The 18340-nt window shown below is 44.1% G+C and overlaps 1 protein-coding gene across 1 annotated transcript in view; it reads right to left on the reverse strand.

Moving 5' to 3' along the window:
- The window catches only part of REC8 (REC8 meiotic recombination protein), a 40890-nt gene extending 36839 nt beyond the window's left edge, over window positions 1-4051 (reverse strand). The window contains exon 1 of the mRNA XM_018556666.1: window positions 3996-4051. Coding sequence (XP_018412168.1) covers window positions 3996-4051 — 56 coding nt within the window. The remainder of the gene's footprint in view (window positions 1-3995) is intronic.
- Window positions 4052-18340: the final 14289 nt, after the last annotated feature.

The following is an 18340-nucleotide window of genomic DNA, read 5'->3' on the forward strand; positions in this document are numbered from 1 at the left end:
TGCGCGACGTGATGCGGATGTGGGACTCTGATGTGAAGTGGGGTCTGAGGACTCTGATGTGAAGATGGGGGACTGAGGACTATGATGTGAAAGGGGAACTCTGATATGAAGTGGGGACTGAGGAAGTGGGGACTCTGATGTGAAGGAGGAACTCTGATGTGAAGTGGGGAATGAGGAAGTGGGGACTCTGATGTGAAGGAGGAACTCTGTTGTGAAGTGAGGTATCTAATGTGAAGTGGGGACTGAGTACTCTGATGTGAAGGGGGAACTCTGATGTGAAGATGGGGGACTGAGGACTCTGATGTGAAGGGGGAACTCTGATGTGAAATAGGGACTAAAGGACTCTGATGTGAAGGAGGAACCCTGATGTGAAGGGGGGACTCTGATGTGAAGTGGGGACTCTGATGTGAAGTGGGGACTGAGAACTCTGATGTGAAGGAAGAACGCTGTTGTGAAGTGGGGTCTCTGATGTGTAGTGGGGACTGGGGACTATGATGTGAAGGTGGAACTCTGATGTGAGGAGGGGTACTGAGGTCTCTGATGTGAAGGAGGGACTCTGATGTGAAGGGAGAACTGAGGACTCTGGTGTTTAGTGGGGACTGATGACTCTGATGTGAAGGGGGAACTCTGATGTGAATAAGGGGACTGAGGTTTCTGATGTGAAGGGGGAACTCTGATGTGAAGTGGGGACTGAGGACTCTGATGTGAAGGAGGGACTCTGATGTGAGGACTCTAAAGTGAAGGGAGGACTCTAATATGAAAGGGGGGGCTCTGATGAGAAAAAGGGGTCTCTCATGGGACACCTGATGTTAGGGGGGGGGGCTCTCATGTGAAAGGAGGGGGCTCATGATATAAAGGGGACTTTGATGGTAAAGGGGAGCTGGTGATGTGAAAGGGGGACCCCTTTTTTATGTTTTTACATGGGGCCCCACATTAAAATCCATACGATAACATCTTTTACATTTTAGACCAGGGTGCCTGATAAATTCCTTTAATTTAAACCCCCACCCAGTCTTAATCTAACCCCTATAATTAGATTGCCCCTACAAGCCCACCCTTATTGAGTGGGCTGTTAACACTATCAGCACCAAAATCTCCCTATCCTGAAGTGGGGCCTTGGCAATAAGAACACCACATGCTGTGATCCTATGACAGAGTCCCAGCATTCTCATATGAGGTGCAGTATTGGTGTGCTGCTGCTTAACTCTCTGGAAAGTGGAGATTCACATTAAATTGAGGTGGCACCCTGTGGACTCTCTGACATTGGTTGTGGTGATGTACAAGATCATTGTGTGAGGTTTACTTCAGTGAGGTGACAGGTTCACTTTAATGCCCCATTGGGATGCTCAATAAGGCCATGCTTGAATGATTGCTTTTAAGAACAAGTCCATGTGTGGTTGACCTGTGTGACCTGACGATACTGAGGTGCAGAGGATTTTATTGATCATCACTGCTCCTCAAAGTGTATTGTGAGTAATGGTGTCCATTGGACATGTGTGGCGTCAGCAGTGGTTCCAGTATCCTCAATAGCAGCACTACATCCACAGCTCCCCTCCAGTATTCCTGCTTATACCTTACTGACATACTTGTCCTGTGCTATGAAAACATGCCGGTGTGCAGAAATCTTCTATGTGTGACTGCCATTAGGCTACATTCACATGGGGCATTTGGTGTGTTCTGGGGCTCATGCGGTAAGAACCTACACATCCTGCAGCGGGAATCCCAGGTGTCCCAGATCAGATGCGCGGGTACATGATACTATTACATACAGTTCAGAATAGATCAGAGGTGGGCAAATTCAGGCCCCCCCCCCAGCTGTGGTGAAACTACAAATACCGTCATGCATCTGTCTCTGAGAGTCATGTCTGTGGCTGTGAGAATCTTGCAATGCCTTATGGGATGTGCAGTTCCATAACAGCTAGAGGGCCGGAGTTTGCCTACTCCTGGGTTAGGTGATTGCCCCTGGATGCAGGATGGATGCATGCAGGGACAATCATCTATCCCGAACCCGTCATGCGCAATGACATCACAGCGGGGTGTCACCCGGTCTCCGCTCCGGGTGTCACCCAGCCTCGTGACGCCCCTGGGAAGAGCTCCATTGAGCTTCATATTTAAGCAATTTATGAGCGGAAATCGCGCTTCAAAACGCTCAGTGTGAATGGGTCTGAGATTGAAAAGAGTGGAGTAGTAAGAAAATCACATGAAACCCAGATGTAAGTTATAGAATGGTCTTCAGTGAATGACGTGTCAGATTCACACGTATACTTATGTCCGTGGCAGCAAAAGAGTTAAAGCTGAACTGCTCACGTCTTTTTGCCCTGAGGAAGAGGCCCTGCGTGGTCTCGAAACGTTGGCTCTTGTTTCTTGTGACGTCTATGTCCAATAAATGGACATGCTGGATTATTTTTCAGAGTGCTGGTGATTTCTGTTTCTACATTGTATCTGCACGGTGCCATCCGTGACTATCACTGCAAGCATCATCTGTTGGCTTGGACTGCTGCAGGGTGTGCGGAGGACTCTTTTATCTATCCATTACTGAACTGTGGGGAAGATTTTTATTTTAGAAACAGCACAAGTTAGGTACGGTAACCCTAATAATAATCTAATAGATGAAGAATAATAGTAGGTGCGGATGGCTGCTGCTTCGTGGAGAAATCATAGCTTGCTACAAGTCAGATTCTCTACAGAGCGCTGGCTGCGACAGAGAAACCCCTCCTCTCTACTCACCCAATCACACACAACCTTGGATTTTTTAGTTTAGTTTTTACAGAATACAAGACGTTCTACCAATGTGAATGTACATGGGCACTACAATAGGTCTGATTTTTCCTGAATGAAAATCACATTCATGGTTAGAATTCTGTTTGTTCAGACAGGACTTGAAACATTTTGTAATCCTGCTTCTTCAAATGTCCTGCAGTCAAAAGTGAACATTGATTAGCTCCCATTAACAGAAAAGTGAACAAACGTTCTGTAAGTGACCATACACCATACCAGGGTTGAGCAAACTCCAGCCCTCACGCTGTGCTGAAACTTCAAATCCCATCATGCGTCTGTCTCTGGGAGTCATGCCTGTGGTTGTGAGAATCTTGCAATGCCTCGTGAGATTTGTAGTTCCACGACAGCTGGAGAGCCTGAGCTTGCTCACCCCCAGTGGTATCAGGGGGTGCGGCCCGCACCCGGGTGACACCATTGAAGGGGTGACACCAAAATGACTCACAGTCATCTTGGTGTCACCCCCCTCTGAAAAGTCGGGTGCTCGGTCATGGAGAGTATCTGGAGAGAGGAGGGGACCCGGCGGCATACCTTATCCCGCCGGGTGACTGTCCCCTCTTCTCTCTGCCGGCGTCCATCACCAAGATGACCGCCGGCAGGTATCAGAATACTGCCGCGCGTGTGCGATGACGTTGTCACGCGCATGCGCAGTGACGTCTCGGCGCGGTGACACTCGATTACCGCTCCGGGTGTCACCCAGCCTTGGGACGCCTCTGCGCCATACAATAGGATTGTGTGATTTCCTTTAGATCTACCACCAACATTGTAGCGCCAGGGCCTGCCTTTCATATTAACTGAATGGCTTGTTTAGAATTGTTCAATATATAACACAACATTTGTGAATCTGAAGGGGACTGGACAGAGGTTGCACAATCAGATTGTGTAGTGTATGACCAGTATATGTTACATCCAGATATCTGTGCAGCATTTTAAAGCTAATGCTCACCACATGTGACAATCTGATTGTACAATTTCCTTTGGATCTACCATCAACTATGTAGTAGAAGGTCCCACCTGATTGGATAGTTCATGTAGATGCTCATATTACATAGTCTTGGTAGATCTAAAGTTGATGGTACGGTCAGATGGTAACATGTATGGTGACTCTAGTGTACACAGTGTTTGGGATAGCATTCATTAGTCAGACATTCGCATTGATGTATATGAAGCACAGACTGATATCAGACATACTCTAGTCCTATGATGTGACATTTACATACCATACTGTGGAGAAGCAGCCGGTGTGTCTCTGAAGCACATTTGGGAAATAAAACATGGCCCCGCAATTCTATGTTGTAAACTGTGTGTGGTAAAAGTGTATTGTACTGATACACAGTGATAAGAACTGCAATGTGCGTAATCAATAAATAGTAAGATAAAAAGACTCAATAAATATTCATCTATAATATGATCAGATGTCATGAAATCCTAGATCAGGATGGTGTTGTATGGGAAGGTGAGTGTGTATATGTGTGTGTACTACCCTGCATGTGACAATGAGTATGTGGGGTGTCTGGCACAGCAGCACTCAGAAGCTCCCTGTCATCCGATCCCCGTCTTCTGTGCGAGGAAAGTTTATTACTCGCAGCATCTCCAGAGAGAGCTCGCTCATACTTTCAGCCAATCACAACTGCAGACAGGTTGACCCCTCCCCTTCAGAATGATTTCTATGTTATCTGCAGGAGGTGTTGCTGGGTACCGAGGATTCTCGGCTGGCAGGGGTACCTGTTATCAGCCAATAGGAGAGCAGTTACTAAGTGTCAGTGTTCCCTCCATTCCCGCGTGCAGCCAGTCAGGGTGCTTTGACTTATTGCTTCTGAGGGTTTTGTTTTTTCTTGGCTGAAGAGTTCTTGATTTGTGATGCTGTGCAGTGCATGTATGATTGTATAGTACTGATATGTGACAATTCTGGGACAATTCACTGAAACTACATGTACTGGCACTGAGATGTACTGGGATAGTCCACTGAGACTGTATATATTGGCACTGAGATGTACTGGGATAGACCACTGAGACTGTATATACTGGGACTGAGATATACTAGAATAGTTCACTGAGACTGTATATACTGGGACTGAGATATACTGGGACAGTCCATTGAGACTGTATATACTGGGACTGAGATATACTGGGACAGTCCATTGAGACTGTATATACTGGGACTGAGATATACTGGGACAGTCCATTGAGACTGTATATACTGGGACTGAGATATACTGGGACAGTCCATTGAGACTGTATATACTGGGACTGAGATATACTGGGACAGTCCATTGAGACTGTATATACTGGGACTGAGATATACTGGGACAGTCCATTGAGACTGTATATCCTGGGACTGAGATATACTGGGACAGTCCATTGAGACTGTATATCCTGGGACTGAGATATACTGGGACAGTCCATTGAGACTGTATATACTGGGACTGAGATGTACTGGGACAGTCCATTGAGACTGTATATACTGGGACTGAGATGTACTGGGACAGTCCATTGAGACTGTCCCAGTATATCTCAGTTCCAGAATACTGTATACAGTTCATTGAAACTACATGTACTGGCACTGCGATATATACCAGGGGGACAGTCCACTGAGACTGTATATACTGGGACTGCAATATGCTGGGATAGTCCTCTGAGACTGCATTTACTCGTACTGAGATATATCGGGACAGTCCACTTAGACTGCATATACTCGCACTCATATATCCTGGGACAGTCCATTGACACTGCATATACTCGTACTGAGATATACCGGGACAGTTTACTGCTGACACTGCATATACTCGTACTGAGATATAACGGGACAGTCCATTGACACTGCATATACTCGTACTGAGATGTACCGGGACAGTCCACTGACACAGCACATACTTGTACTGAGATATACTGGGACAGTCCACTGACGCTGCAATATACCGTGCCAGTCCTCCAAGACTGCATATACTGAGACTGCAATGTACTGGGATAGTCTACTGAGACTACATATACTGGGACTGAGATACACTGGGACCATTCACTAAAACTACAGGTACTGGCACTGCGATATACCAGGGGCCTGTCCACTGAGACTGTATATACTGAAACTGCGATATACCAGGACAGTCCACTGAGACTGTATATACTGGGACTACAAAATATAGGATAGGTCACTGAGACTGCAATTACTGGGACTGAGATACTGTATACCGGGACAGTCCACTGAGATTGCATATACTGAGACTGGAATATACTAGGACAGTCCACAGACACTGCACTAGCACTGTCTGCAGTACTTGGGGGGGTAAACTATACAAGGGAGCCATTTGTGTGGGGGAAGTAACTATACTGGGGGAAGGCTTGGGTTAGGTGGGTGCGTTACAGGCCTTGACTGCTGCACACTGTGGGGGCAAGGGTCAGGAGTGCAGAGTGCACCGTGTGCAAGTGTCAGGAGTAAGGCACTCCTGGACCCTGCACTCTGTGCATTATGTACCACTAACTCCTGCACACTGTGTGTTTATTACAGTCACAATACAATTTAAGACAAGATAGTAAGGAGGGCCCTGCCCCTGAGGGCTTACAATCTAAAGGGTGGGGCAAGTGATACATGAGGAGGTAGCTGTGAGGGGATGAATTGTTTGAGAAAGTGATAGTTCAGTGGTTAGGTTGAGGTGGGATAGGCTTCCCTGAAGAGATGAGTCTTTAGGGATCGCCTAAAGGCAGTCAGAGTGGGAGATAGATGGACAGGTTGGGGTAGAGAGTTCCAGAGGATGGGAGAGACTCTAGAGAAGTCCTGGAGGCGAGCATGGGAGGAGTTGAGGAGGGAGCTGGAAAGCAGGAGGTCTTTGGAAGAGCGGAGGGGACGGTTAGGGTGATACTCTGAGACCAGGTTTGAGATGTAGCCCGGGGCAGAGTTGTGGATGGCTTTGTACGCGGTTGTTAATATTTTGAATTTTATCCTTTGGGCTATTGGAAGCCAGTGCAGGGATTGGCAGAGGGAGGTTGCAGACACTGAGCTGTTGGTTAGGTGAATGAGTCTAGCAGCTGCATTCATGATAAACTGAAGGGAGGGATAGCAATATGTGATTTACTTACTCTTGACCCCTGCACTTTGTCTTTTTTATTGCATGCATAAACTCCATCTATCTATTTTAAACTATTTATCTAAACTTATTCAGCATTTAAATATAAAAAAATGACATAACTAATACTTTGTATGTTAAGCTTTTAATCTGTTTTATGTATTTATTTTGTTTTACATATAAATATTTTATTTCAGTGCATACAGTCCATGACATAGATCACTCTTTTTTGAAGCCGCAAGTGCCCATCCTGTTCTGCCCCCACATCGCCGCCAGCCGAGAAGGATGAAGACATAGGGGGAGCCGCCGAGACGGACGGAACTCGAACACACAGAGCAGGTAAGAATAATCTCCACAGTCTTACCTCCCATCCGAAAATCAATACTCCCCAAGGGGACACCCTTGCACGGCGCCGAATCTTGGGAACCTCCTAGGGGAGAGAGGCTGAACTCCCCCGAGGCCATCCAGAACTCACTTCCTACATTTAAACTTGACAACTAGAAAAATAACTCTGTCCTAGGGGGGACAGGAACAAAAAAGACTGGGGAAGTCAGCAGGAGGAGGGGCTTTTATAGAGAGGGTTATGCCTTGTTTAACCCTTTTGGCTCCTGTCATCTAATTGGAGCTAAAACCCATTGGTCAGCGCTGCCATGGATATGGCCAGGAAAGAGAGGACAACATCCACTGCTTCCTTATAAGCTCTCATCCAGAGTCTGTATAGAGGGTGCAGAAGGCAGGGAAGCACCATGACCATCCAGACTATGTCACGATAGAACTCCACCGTTTTTGGGGCACCAAGGGAGCTTTGGAAACAATCTGTAAATAAGTGCAGGCATCTGGAAATCTAATTAGTCCATTTGCATAATCTTTGCTTAGTTTATAAAAGTGTTTTCAATGATCATTAAACCACATACAATAGATGCTGCTTCTTGATGTTTAAATGTTTTCGTTTTCAGCAGAATTACTTGATCACTTGAGCACTGGCCCTTATATTCTGTTTTAGGGCGACTTCTTTCCCTTGCAGGATGCTATGGAGCAATCCTTGTGTGTAATAGTAAGTTGTGTGTGTCTCCACAAACACACAGACACAGCAAAGCAAGCCACTCTGCTGATCTACATTCCTCCCTCCTCCAAGTTAGTAGATGGACAGCTGCTGGAGACTGTGCTGTCCCTTGTGATCATATAGTGGACAGGAAGTTCAGGGAAGCCAAGCTGAAAGAGTTGTAGCTGTTTAGAAACATAATGTGACTAAGTGCTTGGCCAAAAATGTAAATAAACACTTTCCTGGGCATTGTCTATTTGTTTTATCTGGATTCAATATTGAAAAAAAGGTTGAGCGTTTAAAGTGAAACCTTAAAAATTAGGGATGCACCGATACAGAGTATTTGGTATACTCGTACTCGCCCAAATGCTCCCGATGCTTATACCGATACTGGACTTCCAGTATCAGGAAGCTGGGTGGCGAATAATTACATGACTCGTCGCTATTACCAATACCGGAAGTCCCTTTAACCACTTGAAGAATAGGTGTTACACCCACGTCCTGTCCAGGCCATTTTTCAGTATTCAGCGCTGCGGTACTTCAACTGACGTTTATTCCGTCATGCAACGCTGTACTGAAATTATTTTTTACCATTTTGTGGGGACAGATAGAGCTTTCTTTTGGTGGTATTTAATCACCACGGGGGGTTTTATTTTTTACTATATAACAAAAAAAGTACCCTAAATTTTGAAAAAAAAAATACCTGTTTCCCTATGAAATGTTATGAAACATTTATTATTACCCCAATTTTTTGGTAAAATAAAAAAAGTCGGGGTCACATCCGGTAAATAGTAAAACAGTAAAAAGGTTTCCTGGCACACTCACAAGCTAGCATGTAAAAAAAACTTGTCTCACCACTAAGGTTAAAAACAGAGGTTGGGATACACGTCTTCTGCAGAAAATGTGAAAGCCGCACAGGCGCGCCAAGGCACCTCTGATAGGGCTATAACCAATACCGGAAGTCCCATTAACCACTTGAAGACCAGGGTGTTAAACCTCTAAAATTATTGCTCTCATGCCGACGTTCGCGCCGATATGTAACATGTGTGGCCCAATAGGCGGAATCGTCGTTTTCGCACGTTGGCGCAACCGACACATGTTTACGTGTGTATGTGGGGGGGCGGGGGACTTTAAAAAAAATTGTGTTAGTTTACAACACATCGGGTAAATAGACAACAAACATGTCAAGCCTTAAAATTTAGTGCGCCCAGCGAAACCGCAGAAAACCGCCACACCCAAAATTGGCCATAGGCGACACTTTTAAAGCTTTTACCGCTCATCAGTTTAGTGTTATCAGTAATTGATGGCCCTAAAATTATTACTTTCACTCCAACATTTGTGACGATATTGCGGCACAATAGGAGGAATCCGAGTTTTCTCATGTTGGCGCCCCCGACGCATGTTTGCGTGTGTATGTGGGGGGGCGGGGGACTTTAAAAAAAATTGTGTTAGTTTACATTTTTTTTTTTTTATTTGTGACTATTTTTTTAAGCTTTAATAAGGTTAAAAACAGAGGTTGGGATACACGTCTTCTGGGACTAAGAAATCCCCTATGTGATAGCCAATTCACATGACAGGTCCTCTTTATGGAGACATCAGAAGTCTCTAAGACCCCTGATGTCAACTAGGGACCCCCAGAGAAGCTGATGAAGCAGAGATCCTGCTTCATCAGAGTGTCCTGTACCGGAGAGTGACGCTGAATGCAGGAAGGGATGTGATATACATCCCTTCCTGCATTCAGAGACAGAACAAGAGATCAAAGGGAGATCGTGTACTGAACTCCATTGAGAGCGGCGCCATGCTGGTCCCAGCCACACCGGGCACAGCAGATCTCTGGATAGGCAGCCATCGCTGGCTGCCCTACATGCTGACAGTTTCCACACTCATGTGCATGCTGAGTGCCGCGCACAAGTGAGGGGGAAGGGCAGGATGTCTTAAGACGCCCTCCCGCTCCTAGAAGACTCCGTCCGGCCGTTCAGGAAGGGCCATAGACGGGAGGTGGTTAAGGAAGCCGGCCGGCATGTAATGATTTGCCGCCTAACTTCCAGATAAGCCATGAAGCCGGCTCCATGCTCCCTCGTCACAAGGGAGCATGGAGCTGGCTTCCTCACCAATCAGGAAGCCAAGTGGTAGGTAATGACTCGCCCCCTGGCATCCTAAGTGGCTGGGAAGCTGGCTCCATGGCCAATCAGGAAGCCGGGCGCTGTGTAATGACTCGCCGCCCAGCTTCATGCTTCCTTGTCACCTTGACTCGCAGCCCAGCTTCCTTAATGGTACTTCCGGTATCGGTATTCCAAATCGGCGAGTACCGGGAAAAAAATATCGGTACTCGATACCAAAAAAACGGTATTGGTGCACCCCTTTTAAAAATTCATTTGAGTATCTTATCTATTTAAAAAAGTTTAGCTTATTTGTGTATCACTCAGCTGTAGATCCTCAAATCATCTCTGAATTGGTGCTGACACTGTCCTTCCTTCCGGAGGGTGCCTACTTTTGTTCCTCATTGTCCCTGTGTGTGTTATAAAGTACTCACCACTGGACTTTGTGGGGGTTAGCCTGGAAGTGACCTTCGGGTACTGGTCTTCACGTAGGGCACTTTCCAAACCCTGCTGGCATTGCCTCACGCTTGCCCTGTCTCTGAAGACTTACTTTGCGAGTCACCAGTCAGGCCGTGCATCGGCAGCTACCTCAGTTACATGGGTCATCGGGCGCCTTTAAAATTCCCTGTTTTCTGCTGGTTTCCACACGGAAGGGGTTAACGCTTTGGGACTGAGCACTGACTTCATCCAGTGGGTGGTGTGCTCCATCCTCCATGTTCCCACCATTCACCTGCAAATAAGCATCTCTCCACTGCTGTCCCTGCATACAAAGATCCACGTAGGACCCTCGTATAGGGCCAGCTGCCTGGGTTTTGCGAGTTCCTGAGGCCTTGCCTCTTACTCTGAGCCTTAAGTTGCCTTACCACCATGCAGTCACAACATTTCTGACTCTATTGACGGCGCCGACATCTGCAGCCCAGAATTACGTTGGCCTTTAGAATCTGTTCCATCATTGGAGTCCTCTTTAGCTCCGTCGAGTGTGGCCACTTTCTTGTCCCTTTCGGCTGAAGTTTTTTATTATAGTCATGCAAGACTTTATGGCCTAAATCACCCAATTATTGGCTGACTCTGACCACAGAGGCCACAAGCACTCTCCCATGCCTTCCCCCACAGATTCTCCATCTTATTTACGTGTGGTCTTGGTGGCTTATGAGCTTATTAGCTGCTGAGATTGTATGATTCTGAATTGCTTCAGTCTTTGACTGAAGCAATTTGCCCCTGCGGAATCACAGTCCACTGTTACTACTGCCAAATTAGGAAAGCGCATTTAGGGTATTTGTGCTGTTACACAGTTGTAAAATATCATACAATTCATAGTCATAGTTGGTGTTCATGCAAATGTGAATTTATATAGCAATTTTCCTTAAGCCATAATCTGTGGTGTTAGTATTGCTGATTATACTGATATCTTGTGGTCATTTTTTCTGTGCTCCCTCCCATCTATGATGTATTTCCCCCTTCTTGTTCAAGAACTAGTCGAGTGTCATGGCTGCTTATAACAGGACCACATGTACATGTTAGCTTTGAAAAAAAAAAAATCCTTGACCTTTAAATACCATCTATTCGTTCATCTGATGTATCCTATTGTCTGCTGTAACCTGCTTCACAATGAAGAAGTGGATGAAAAGGTATTTGGTGAGTTCAGCGATCTGATAAAGACTGTCCGCAGTGATTATATCTGCTTATACAGGCCAGGCATAGAGGTCTCAGTAAGGGATAAATCGCTAATACAACAATCAGAGTCAGAATAGTATTATCAATGCAATACATACACATTGAAACTAGAGAATCAGCCTGTTGCTTTTATCAGTGCTGTTTCCATGCTTGGGTCTTTTAAAGCTCCTAAGACTGGGAAGACATTTCCATTGAACCCATTGTTCCAACTCTATGAAGGTTGGAAACACCGTAATAAACTGTTTGTTACCTCCAGACGCTTATTAGCGGTCTACCTGCTTGGAGAAGTTTTTTCGTACAAAAGTCTGTCTAAAAGATCTATTCCCACTGTGGATTTGGCAGTCCTGCCTTAACAAAGTGACTACCATACCAGTGGTGCACCTGTCTTTAAGGACCCAACAAATAAGCAGTTGAAAGCCCTCTCTAGGACTCGATGGTGTGTCCTGCTCTTCACCTCATCCTGGCTGTGACTTTACTTTGCCAAATCATGGCTGACGGATCAATATTCCTTACGATTTCTCAAAAACTGCTACGGTTGATCCCTGGATTATAGAATGCATGGAGCAAATGGCGGTAGCTTTAAATTTCAGTTGGGACAATCTGCTGGAGGCTTCCTGGCTTATCTCTCACATGGGTCTCATGTCTGTACACAAGCATAGGGTAATTTGGTTCAAGTGCTGGACTGCAGAACCTGCATCTAAGAAGCGTTGATCCCCATGGCCTTCGAGGGACAATGAGGGGAAGTTGATTAGTTGCCATGTGCAACTGCTCCAGATTCTGTCTGCTCCAGTTTTTATGAATTCCCTCAATGTCTCTTTGGATCAACTGTTATGCTGTAATACCATTATCAAAAATGCTACTGCTGGCAAGAGGACCCACCTTCCTCAGAGGAAGAAGCCTAAACAACGGACTGCAAACTCTTTATCTATTAAGTAATGTCCCTTTTGTTTCTCTAATTCCTCGCCTTCCATGTTGAGAACCCCCCCCCCCATGCTTGGCTCCTAATCCACGTGCAAAGCCAGGAACCCAAAGGCTGCCAAATCCTTAAGCAAGCCTTCCTCAGCATGAAGGTGCGCTCCACTTTCCAGAGTTTTGGGATGTGTTTTAATCTTTGTGGAGGCTTGGACAGCTTGCATCTCAGACACTTGGGTGCAGAAGGTGTTGTTCCACATGGTTACAGACTGTAGTTTCACCCTATGCGCCCTCTTCATTTCCATTCTCTTTGGTAAGACCTTACAGCCAAACAACAGGATAAAATAATTTACACACCACACATAAGCTGCATGTTATGTGTGAAGGGCTGCTGTAAAGTATTAAAATCTTACCTTGCAGCATGCTGGCTTCTATACATAACACTCATCTACTGGGCCCTGCTGGGACTGCAGAATGTGACTCGAACATTGAAGTGCACTATTCACATCCCTGCCCCTTCCTCCCCTCCTCCAATCACAGAATGCCTTGTATTTTTGGGGGGGAAAAAACAAATGTGAATGGGCAAGTAGCGAGGGGGTGTTATGTGTAAGAGCTGCCATTTTGCAATGTAAGATTATTATACTTCACAGCAGTGCTCAACACATGACATACAGGTTGCTGCGGCGGGAATGCGATTGCTGCGGCGGGAGATTCCCCCATCCACGCTTCATGTCTACTTCTCTCAGAATCCAGCTGCTGCTCCTGTCTCTACAGCTTATATATCGGGTTCGCATGGACGGAACACCAGTCGTCACCGGAACACCCGCCAGGAGAAGGTAAGTGTAAAACCACGATTGGGTCAGCTGGGAAGCAGGATGGCTAGACGGATGATCGGAGCTGCTGCAATGGACGTCCGTTCAGCCTCACATCCTGGCCACGCCCCCATGGCTCCTTCACTTTACCACAGCGGTAACCGTTTACTAACAAACATTATATGGTTAACTTACGTTGGGCACTATTGCAAATGAAAAGGATTATGACACTGTGATCAAGTAAATGTAGCACTGTGACAACAAATAGGAAGTGGGTTCTGGTGGAGAATTCTGGGTAAAGTGAGCGCAGGGTTTAGGAAAATATTTTCTACTTGCGCTTTCCATCTTTTTCAATACTTACTCCATTGAATCATCATTTTCCATTTTTTTTCTTGCTGTACAGCACAAAAAACGGCTGCCAGGGCACAAGAAATGGCTGCCAGGGTACTTGTATGGGAAGAGGAGGGAGTATTTCTTGGTCAGATAAAACCTGGGTGGTTGGTATGAATGCAGCAATTCTGAAATGTGAGTAGAAAAACACAGGCATACATACAATTGGTCCTATTCACTTCAGAGTGCTAAGTTTAAGTGTAAATTCCTAAGTGCCAGAACTGATATCAACCTATCAGAATTTACTCTGCTGAAGTCAGATAAGTACAAGATGGACTCTGATTGGTTGATATGAGTTATTGCACTTATAAATAGTGCTTGAAGCAACCCTGTTAGAGGGTTAACAAATCTACCGTGTAATATCCAAGGAAAGAGGCAGGTGTAAACTTACCCAACCAGATAAGTAAGCTTTGTTTCCTTGTAGAGCTCTGTATGCTGATGCCATCTGACACCTCTAGTGTGTAGAATAGTGTGACCTGCTGGCTGCTTTGATTCTTCTTGCCAACTCCTAAGCACTGCAGGACATCGTAGTAACATAGGGTTCAGCAGCAGAACCCTGCTTTTTTCACAGCGTATTGCAGTTTTGTTTTATTTGTACCCTCTGAAAGGGTAGCTTTAAAAAAAGAGAACGGTTTACTGATGTAAACGTGATGTTTTACACTACAGAAAATGACATACACATATCTTATCACACGGTGATCATGTAAATTTAAAAAAAGCCTTAAAGAAGTTAAAAATAAATACGCACAGATATAGGCAACTGTTCAAAAGCAAATAGAACATTTATTGTTACAAAACACTGGCCAAGTAAGGATTATTTGTAAGGATTCTGTGTTGAACATTAAACTTCTTTAACATTAAAATATCCATGTTATTACACAACAGAGCAGTACATTCAAATACACTCATTGATAGTTTTCAAGTCCTGAAGAAGTGTTTTCTGCGCATGGTAATAATTAGAATGCCATCAGCATTCTAGTTCTATTGCCGAGTATTACCCCAGAACAGTATATTCATCTTCTTAATGCTATGTACACACTGGTGTTTAGAATGCTGTACCTCTCTTGTCAGAGTGCAGCATGGTGGACAGATGTCATTATAGAGGTCTCTACAGGGAACACAACGTTTTCATATAACTTCTTCTAGCTCTTTTTAGTTCTATTCAGCATGCCAGATATAAAAATGAGCACAAATGTTCTCTGCATAGATCACTGATCTGCTGACATGTAGTCACCAAACTGTAAGCACAGATACTTTAGGGAAAAGAAACTACATTAAACACATAGGACTTCATAATCCAAAAATGTAGTGATACAATAACTTCGACCTTTTCTTAGCATTTTTCATGTTTTTTCCAACTGCCTTTAGACAAGTACAACCAAGCTTATATAGTAAGTCAATACAAAGCGCAAAGATGATGCAAAGTGCCACTACAAATAGCAGCCAAATGTATTTTAATGCAAACCTGAGGGCACAAGACAGTAGAGTTTCACTTAAAGATTCTGGAATATTCTGGGGAACAGACACATGCAGGTTCCTGTATTTACCTAATATAATGTCAGTGCCACCTCACTATTTTGTTCCCACAGGTATAATAAAACATGATTGCTTTTCGGTAAGCACTCTTTGATGTCTGACTTACTGAATAAGGCCTTAATGCCAAACAATAAAGGCTTACAAGAAAAGGCAAAAATAAAAAAACAAAAACAAACTGATAAAATTTTTTGCAACTTACAGAAACTATGTAATGCAACAACAAAAACTTCTGCATGTAGAAACATGAGGCAGTCTCCAAAACCCCCTGAATACCTGGTCCTTCTGACAGGCAAAGAATTTTATTGTTTATCCGATTAATCGAACTTAATAATCGGCTAACTAATCGATTTTGAAAATAATCGTTAGCTGCAGCTCTAGCTCTGATACTTCCAGGCAGTTTTGGAGCTTGCTGCCTAGCCCACCCCACACATTCCTGTTGGCCTATCAGTATGATGGGCTGCCTCATTTGCCAATAGGAATGTACATAAGACAGGAAGAAAAGGAGAAGATCTGACATCATTAGGAAGTGTCAAAGCTATTCCTGTCAGAACGGTCTAGTCTTCAGCTGTAAGAGCAGACATTTTCACGACTGATTCTCTTAAAATCTCAGACCTGCCATTACCGTAAGGCCAGACATTTTTACAGTATCTTGATACTTTATGCAGTAAAATGCAAGGCCTGCTCATTAGATCTGGCCCCCCTCCCTCTGTAAAATCACTGCAATTATAATATTTGAAAAATGACCTGCAAGGAAATAGTTAGATTATATACTGAATTTACCTTAACCCCGTCTTCTGCCTGTGGTGTCTAGGCTAGGGTGGCATCACGCTCCTTCTGGCAAGATTCTGGGAACGATGAGGATCCTAAATCCTGAACATGCTCTTGCACTAGATTGGAGTCTATTCATTGTTCTGCAGGAATCTCACCGGAAGGATAATGACATCACACCCTGCAATGCAGAAGACTGAGGTAAATATATATATATATATAAGTATATCATCTAAGTTTTTCCCTACAGGTACATTTTTCAACTACCATCATGCAGATTTTTACAGGGGAAATAAGGCCCCCTTTAAGTGTATTGTTTTGGTTGACCTTAGGAAATAATATCGGAATAAATAATAATTAATGGTCCATGATTAACATATTTGGAGGAAGAAAGCTGTTGAGAATTGTATTTTTATAGTTAAGTTCCAAGATACAAATCTACATTAAGCTTATACATATATTTACAGGCTTTGCTGTTTGTTGAATGACGTTAAAGGCAACATGAGTCTTACCCATACTAGGCAAAATAACAGGTACACTGTGCAGCACCTACCATAAGGTGACTGTTCTTACTATGCCCCAATCTGCTACTGGAGCCCCAAGAAAAGCCTGGGGCTTCTCGGTATAAGGCTAAATGAACACTGTGCTTGGTGCCTAAAAAGTAAGTTTCTAGGACCAAACACTGTGATGTGGGACAATGGGAGGCACTCTAAACACTGTGCTGACTTTCAGAAAGTTGATACTTTATAGAGATATGGGGCGGGAGCACACTTTAAGGTGCCTGTTGTGTACCATACCTGGTACTTTGCCTAGTGTTAATGAAATACAGACCACAGTTTATTAGTGTCACTAAGAGTAACCAATATAAAACCCACTTACTAACATAAATGAAACTCAGAAACGGTCACACTAAATAGTTTTAAGATTTACAATATCCTATTCATCCTCTCGACTTTGTATACAGACCAGCGGTCTGTAATACTCTGATCATTTTTAAGGCTTTTTTATCTAAATACATAGCTGGTATTGTAAGCCGAGTGCAGCCACCCACAGCAACCAGTCTGAACCTTTCAATGATCTTACTGCTCTACTGCTTTTAATGCTGCACTTCATTACTCAACTTCCTTCTCAAAATAAAGATTTTCCCCAGTGCACACACACAGTGATTAAATAAAACCCCCCCAGAGAAGTGGTAACCTATACAAGTAACAAGTAATCTACAAGAATCTATATGTACAGTAAATATATGCATTTATGTGCCTGTGTGTGGCAAAATGTTACCAGTAGCTGGTACATGATCGCATTATAAGTGGCACACATAGGGGCATTTCACATCAATCCTGTTGCTAGTTAACATGATTGTTAAAGAGACTACTCACCTGCTCCTATGTGGTCATTCTCGCTGGCTAAAACATTGCAGCATATTGCTTGCAAGTGAGGTAGCAGAAACTGCAGTGGAACCTCGCTGGTTCAGCCAGCTAGGCAGCGATGACATAGGAGCTGGCAAGCGCTTTCTACATGGCCTGCTTCTTGCTTAATTGCTAAAAGTAGAATTTGAAAGGATTGACCCTTAAAGACTATGTAATCCTTAAAAATACACTTATTTTCTCCTGTTTGGTCTGTTAAATCTATCATTGAAAGAATTCTGTTATATATGTTCGATTAATGCAAGAAAACAACTGTTGATTCTTTCAGAAACCTACAGCTGTCCTGTGTACTCTTCTTCTGGTATCTCAAAATAATTGAGAGAGAGTGGGAGGGATTTAGTAGTTTAGGAAAAGACAGCTGGGCAGGGCTGACATCATGATTTCAGTCCATAAAAGGCACTGTGAGCCCACAACAGAAAATTAGGAGATGAGTGCATTTCTGACAGATCAACTGGTATTTTTTTGTACATGCATGTACTTTCTTTTATGTCGCTGACATATGCTTAAAGGGGGCGTCATACTAAAGATCCTGTTGCTGGCAACAACCCACCATCAATTAAGCAAAGAGCGGGCCATGTAAGACTACCCTTGAGGGCAGCTTTTAAAAATTATTTGTGTGGTGTTAGGGAGCTGTTCACTTTTCTGTTTAGAAAAGGAAACAAGTATTTCTTCAAATGCAATGATATAACAACTAACTCTAATGGAATGTAGGAGAACATTAAAGCTGTTCCCAGTGGCTTGCCACATATGAGCAAAATGTCTGTTCATAAAAAAAAAAGATCCATTAATTGCCCATTCTCCAAACAATTGTCAAGAATCAACTCTATAGATATTTGGACACTCA

This window comes from Nanorana parkeri, unplaced genomic scaffold (genome assembly GCF_000935625.1).
Source record: "Nanorana parkeri isolate BGI_ZX_2015 unplaced genomic scaffold, ASM93562v1 scaffold246, whole genome shotgun sequence".
NCBI classification, from domain to species: domain Eukaryota; kingdom Metazoa; phylum Chordata; class Amphibia; order Anura; family Dicroglossidae; genus Nanorana; species Nanorana parkeri.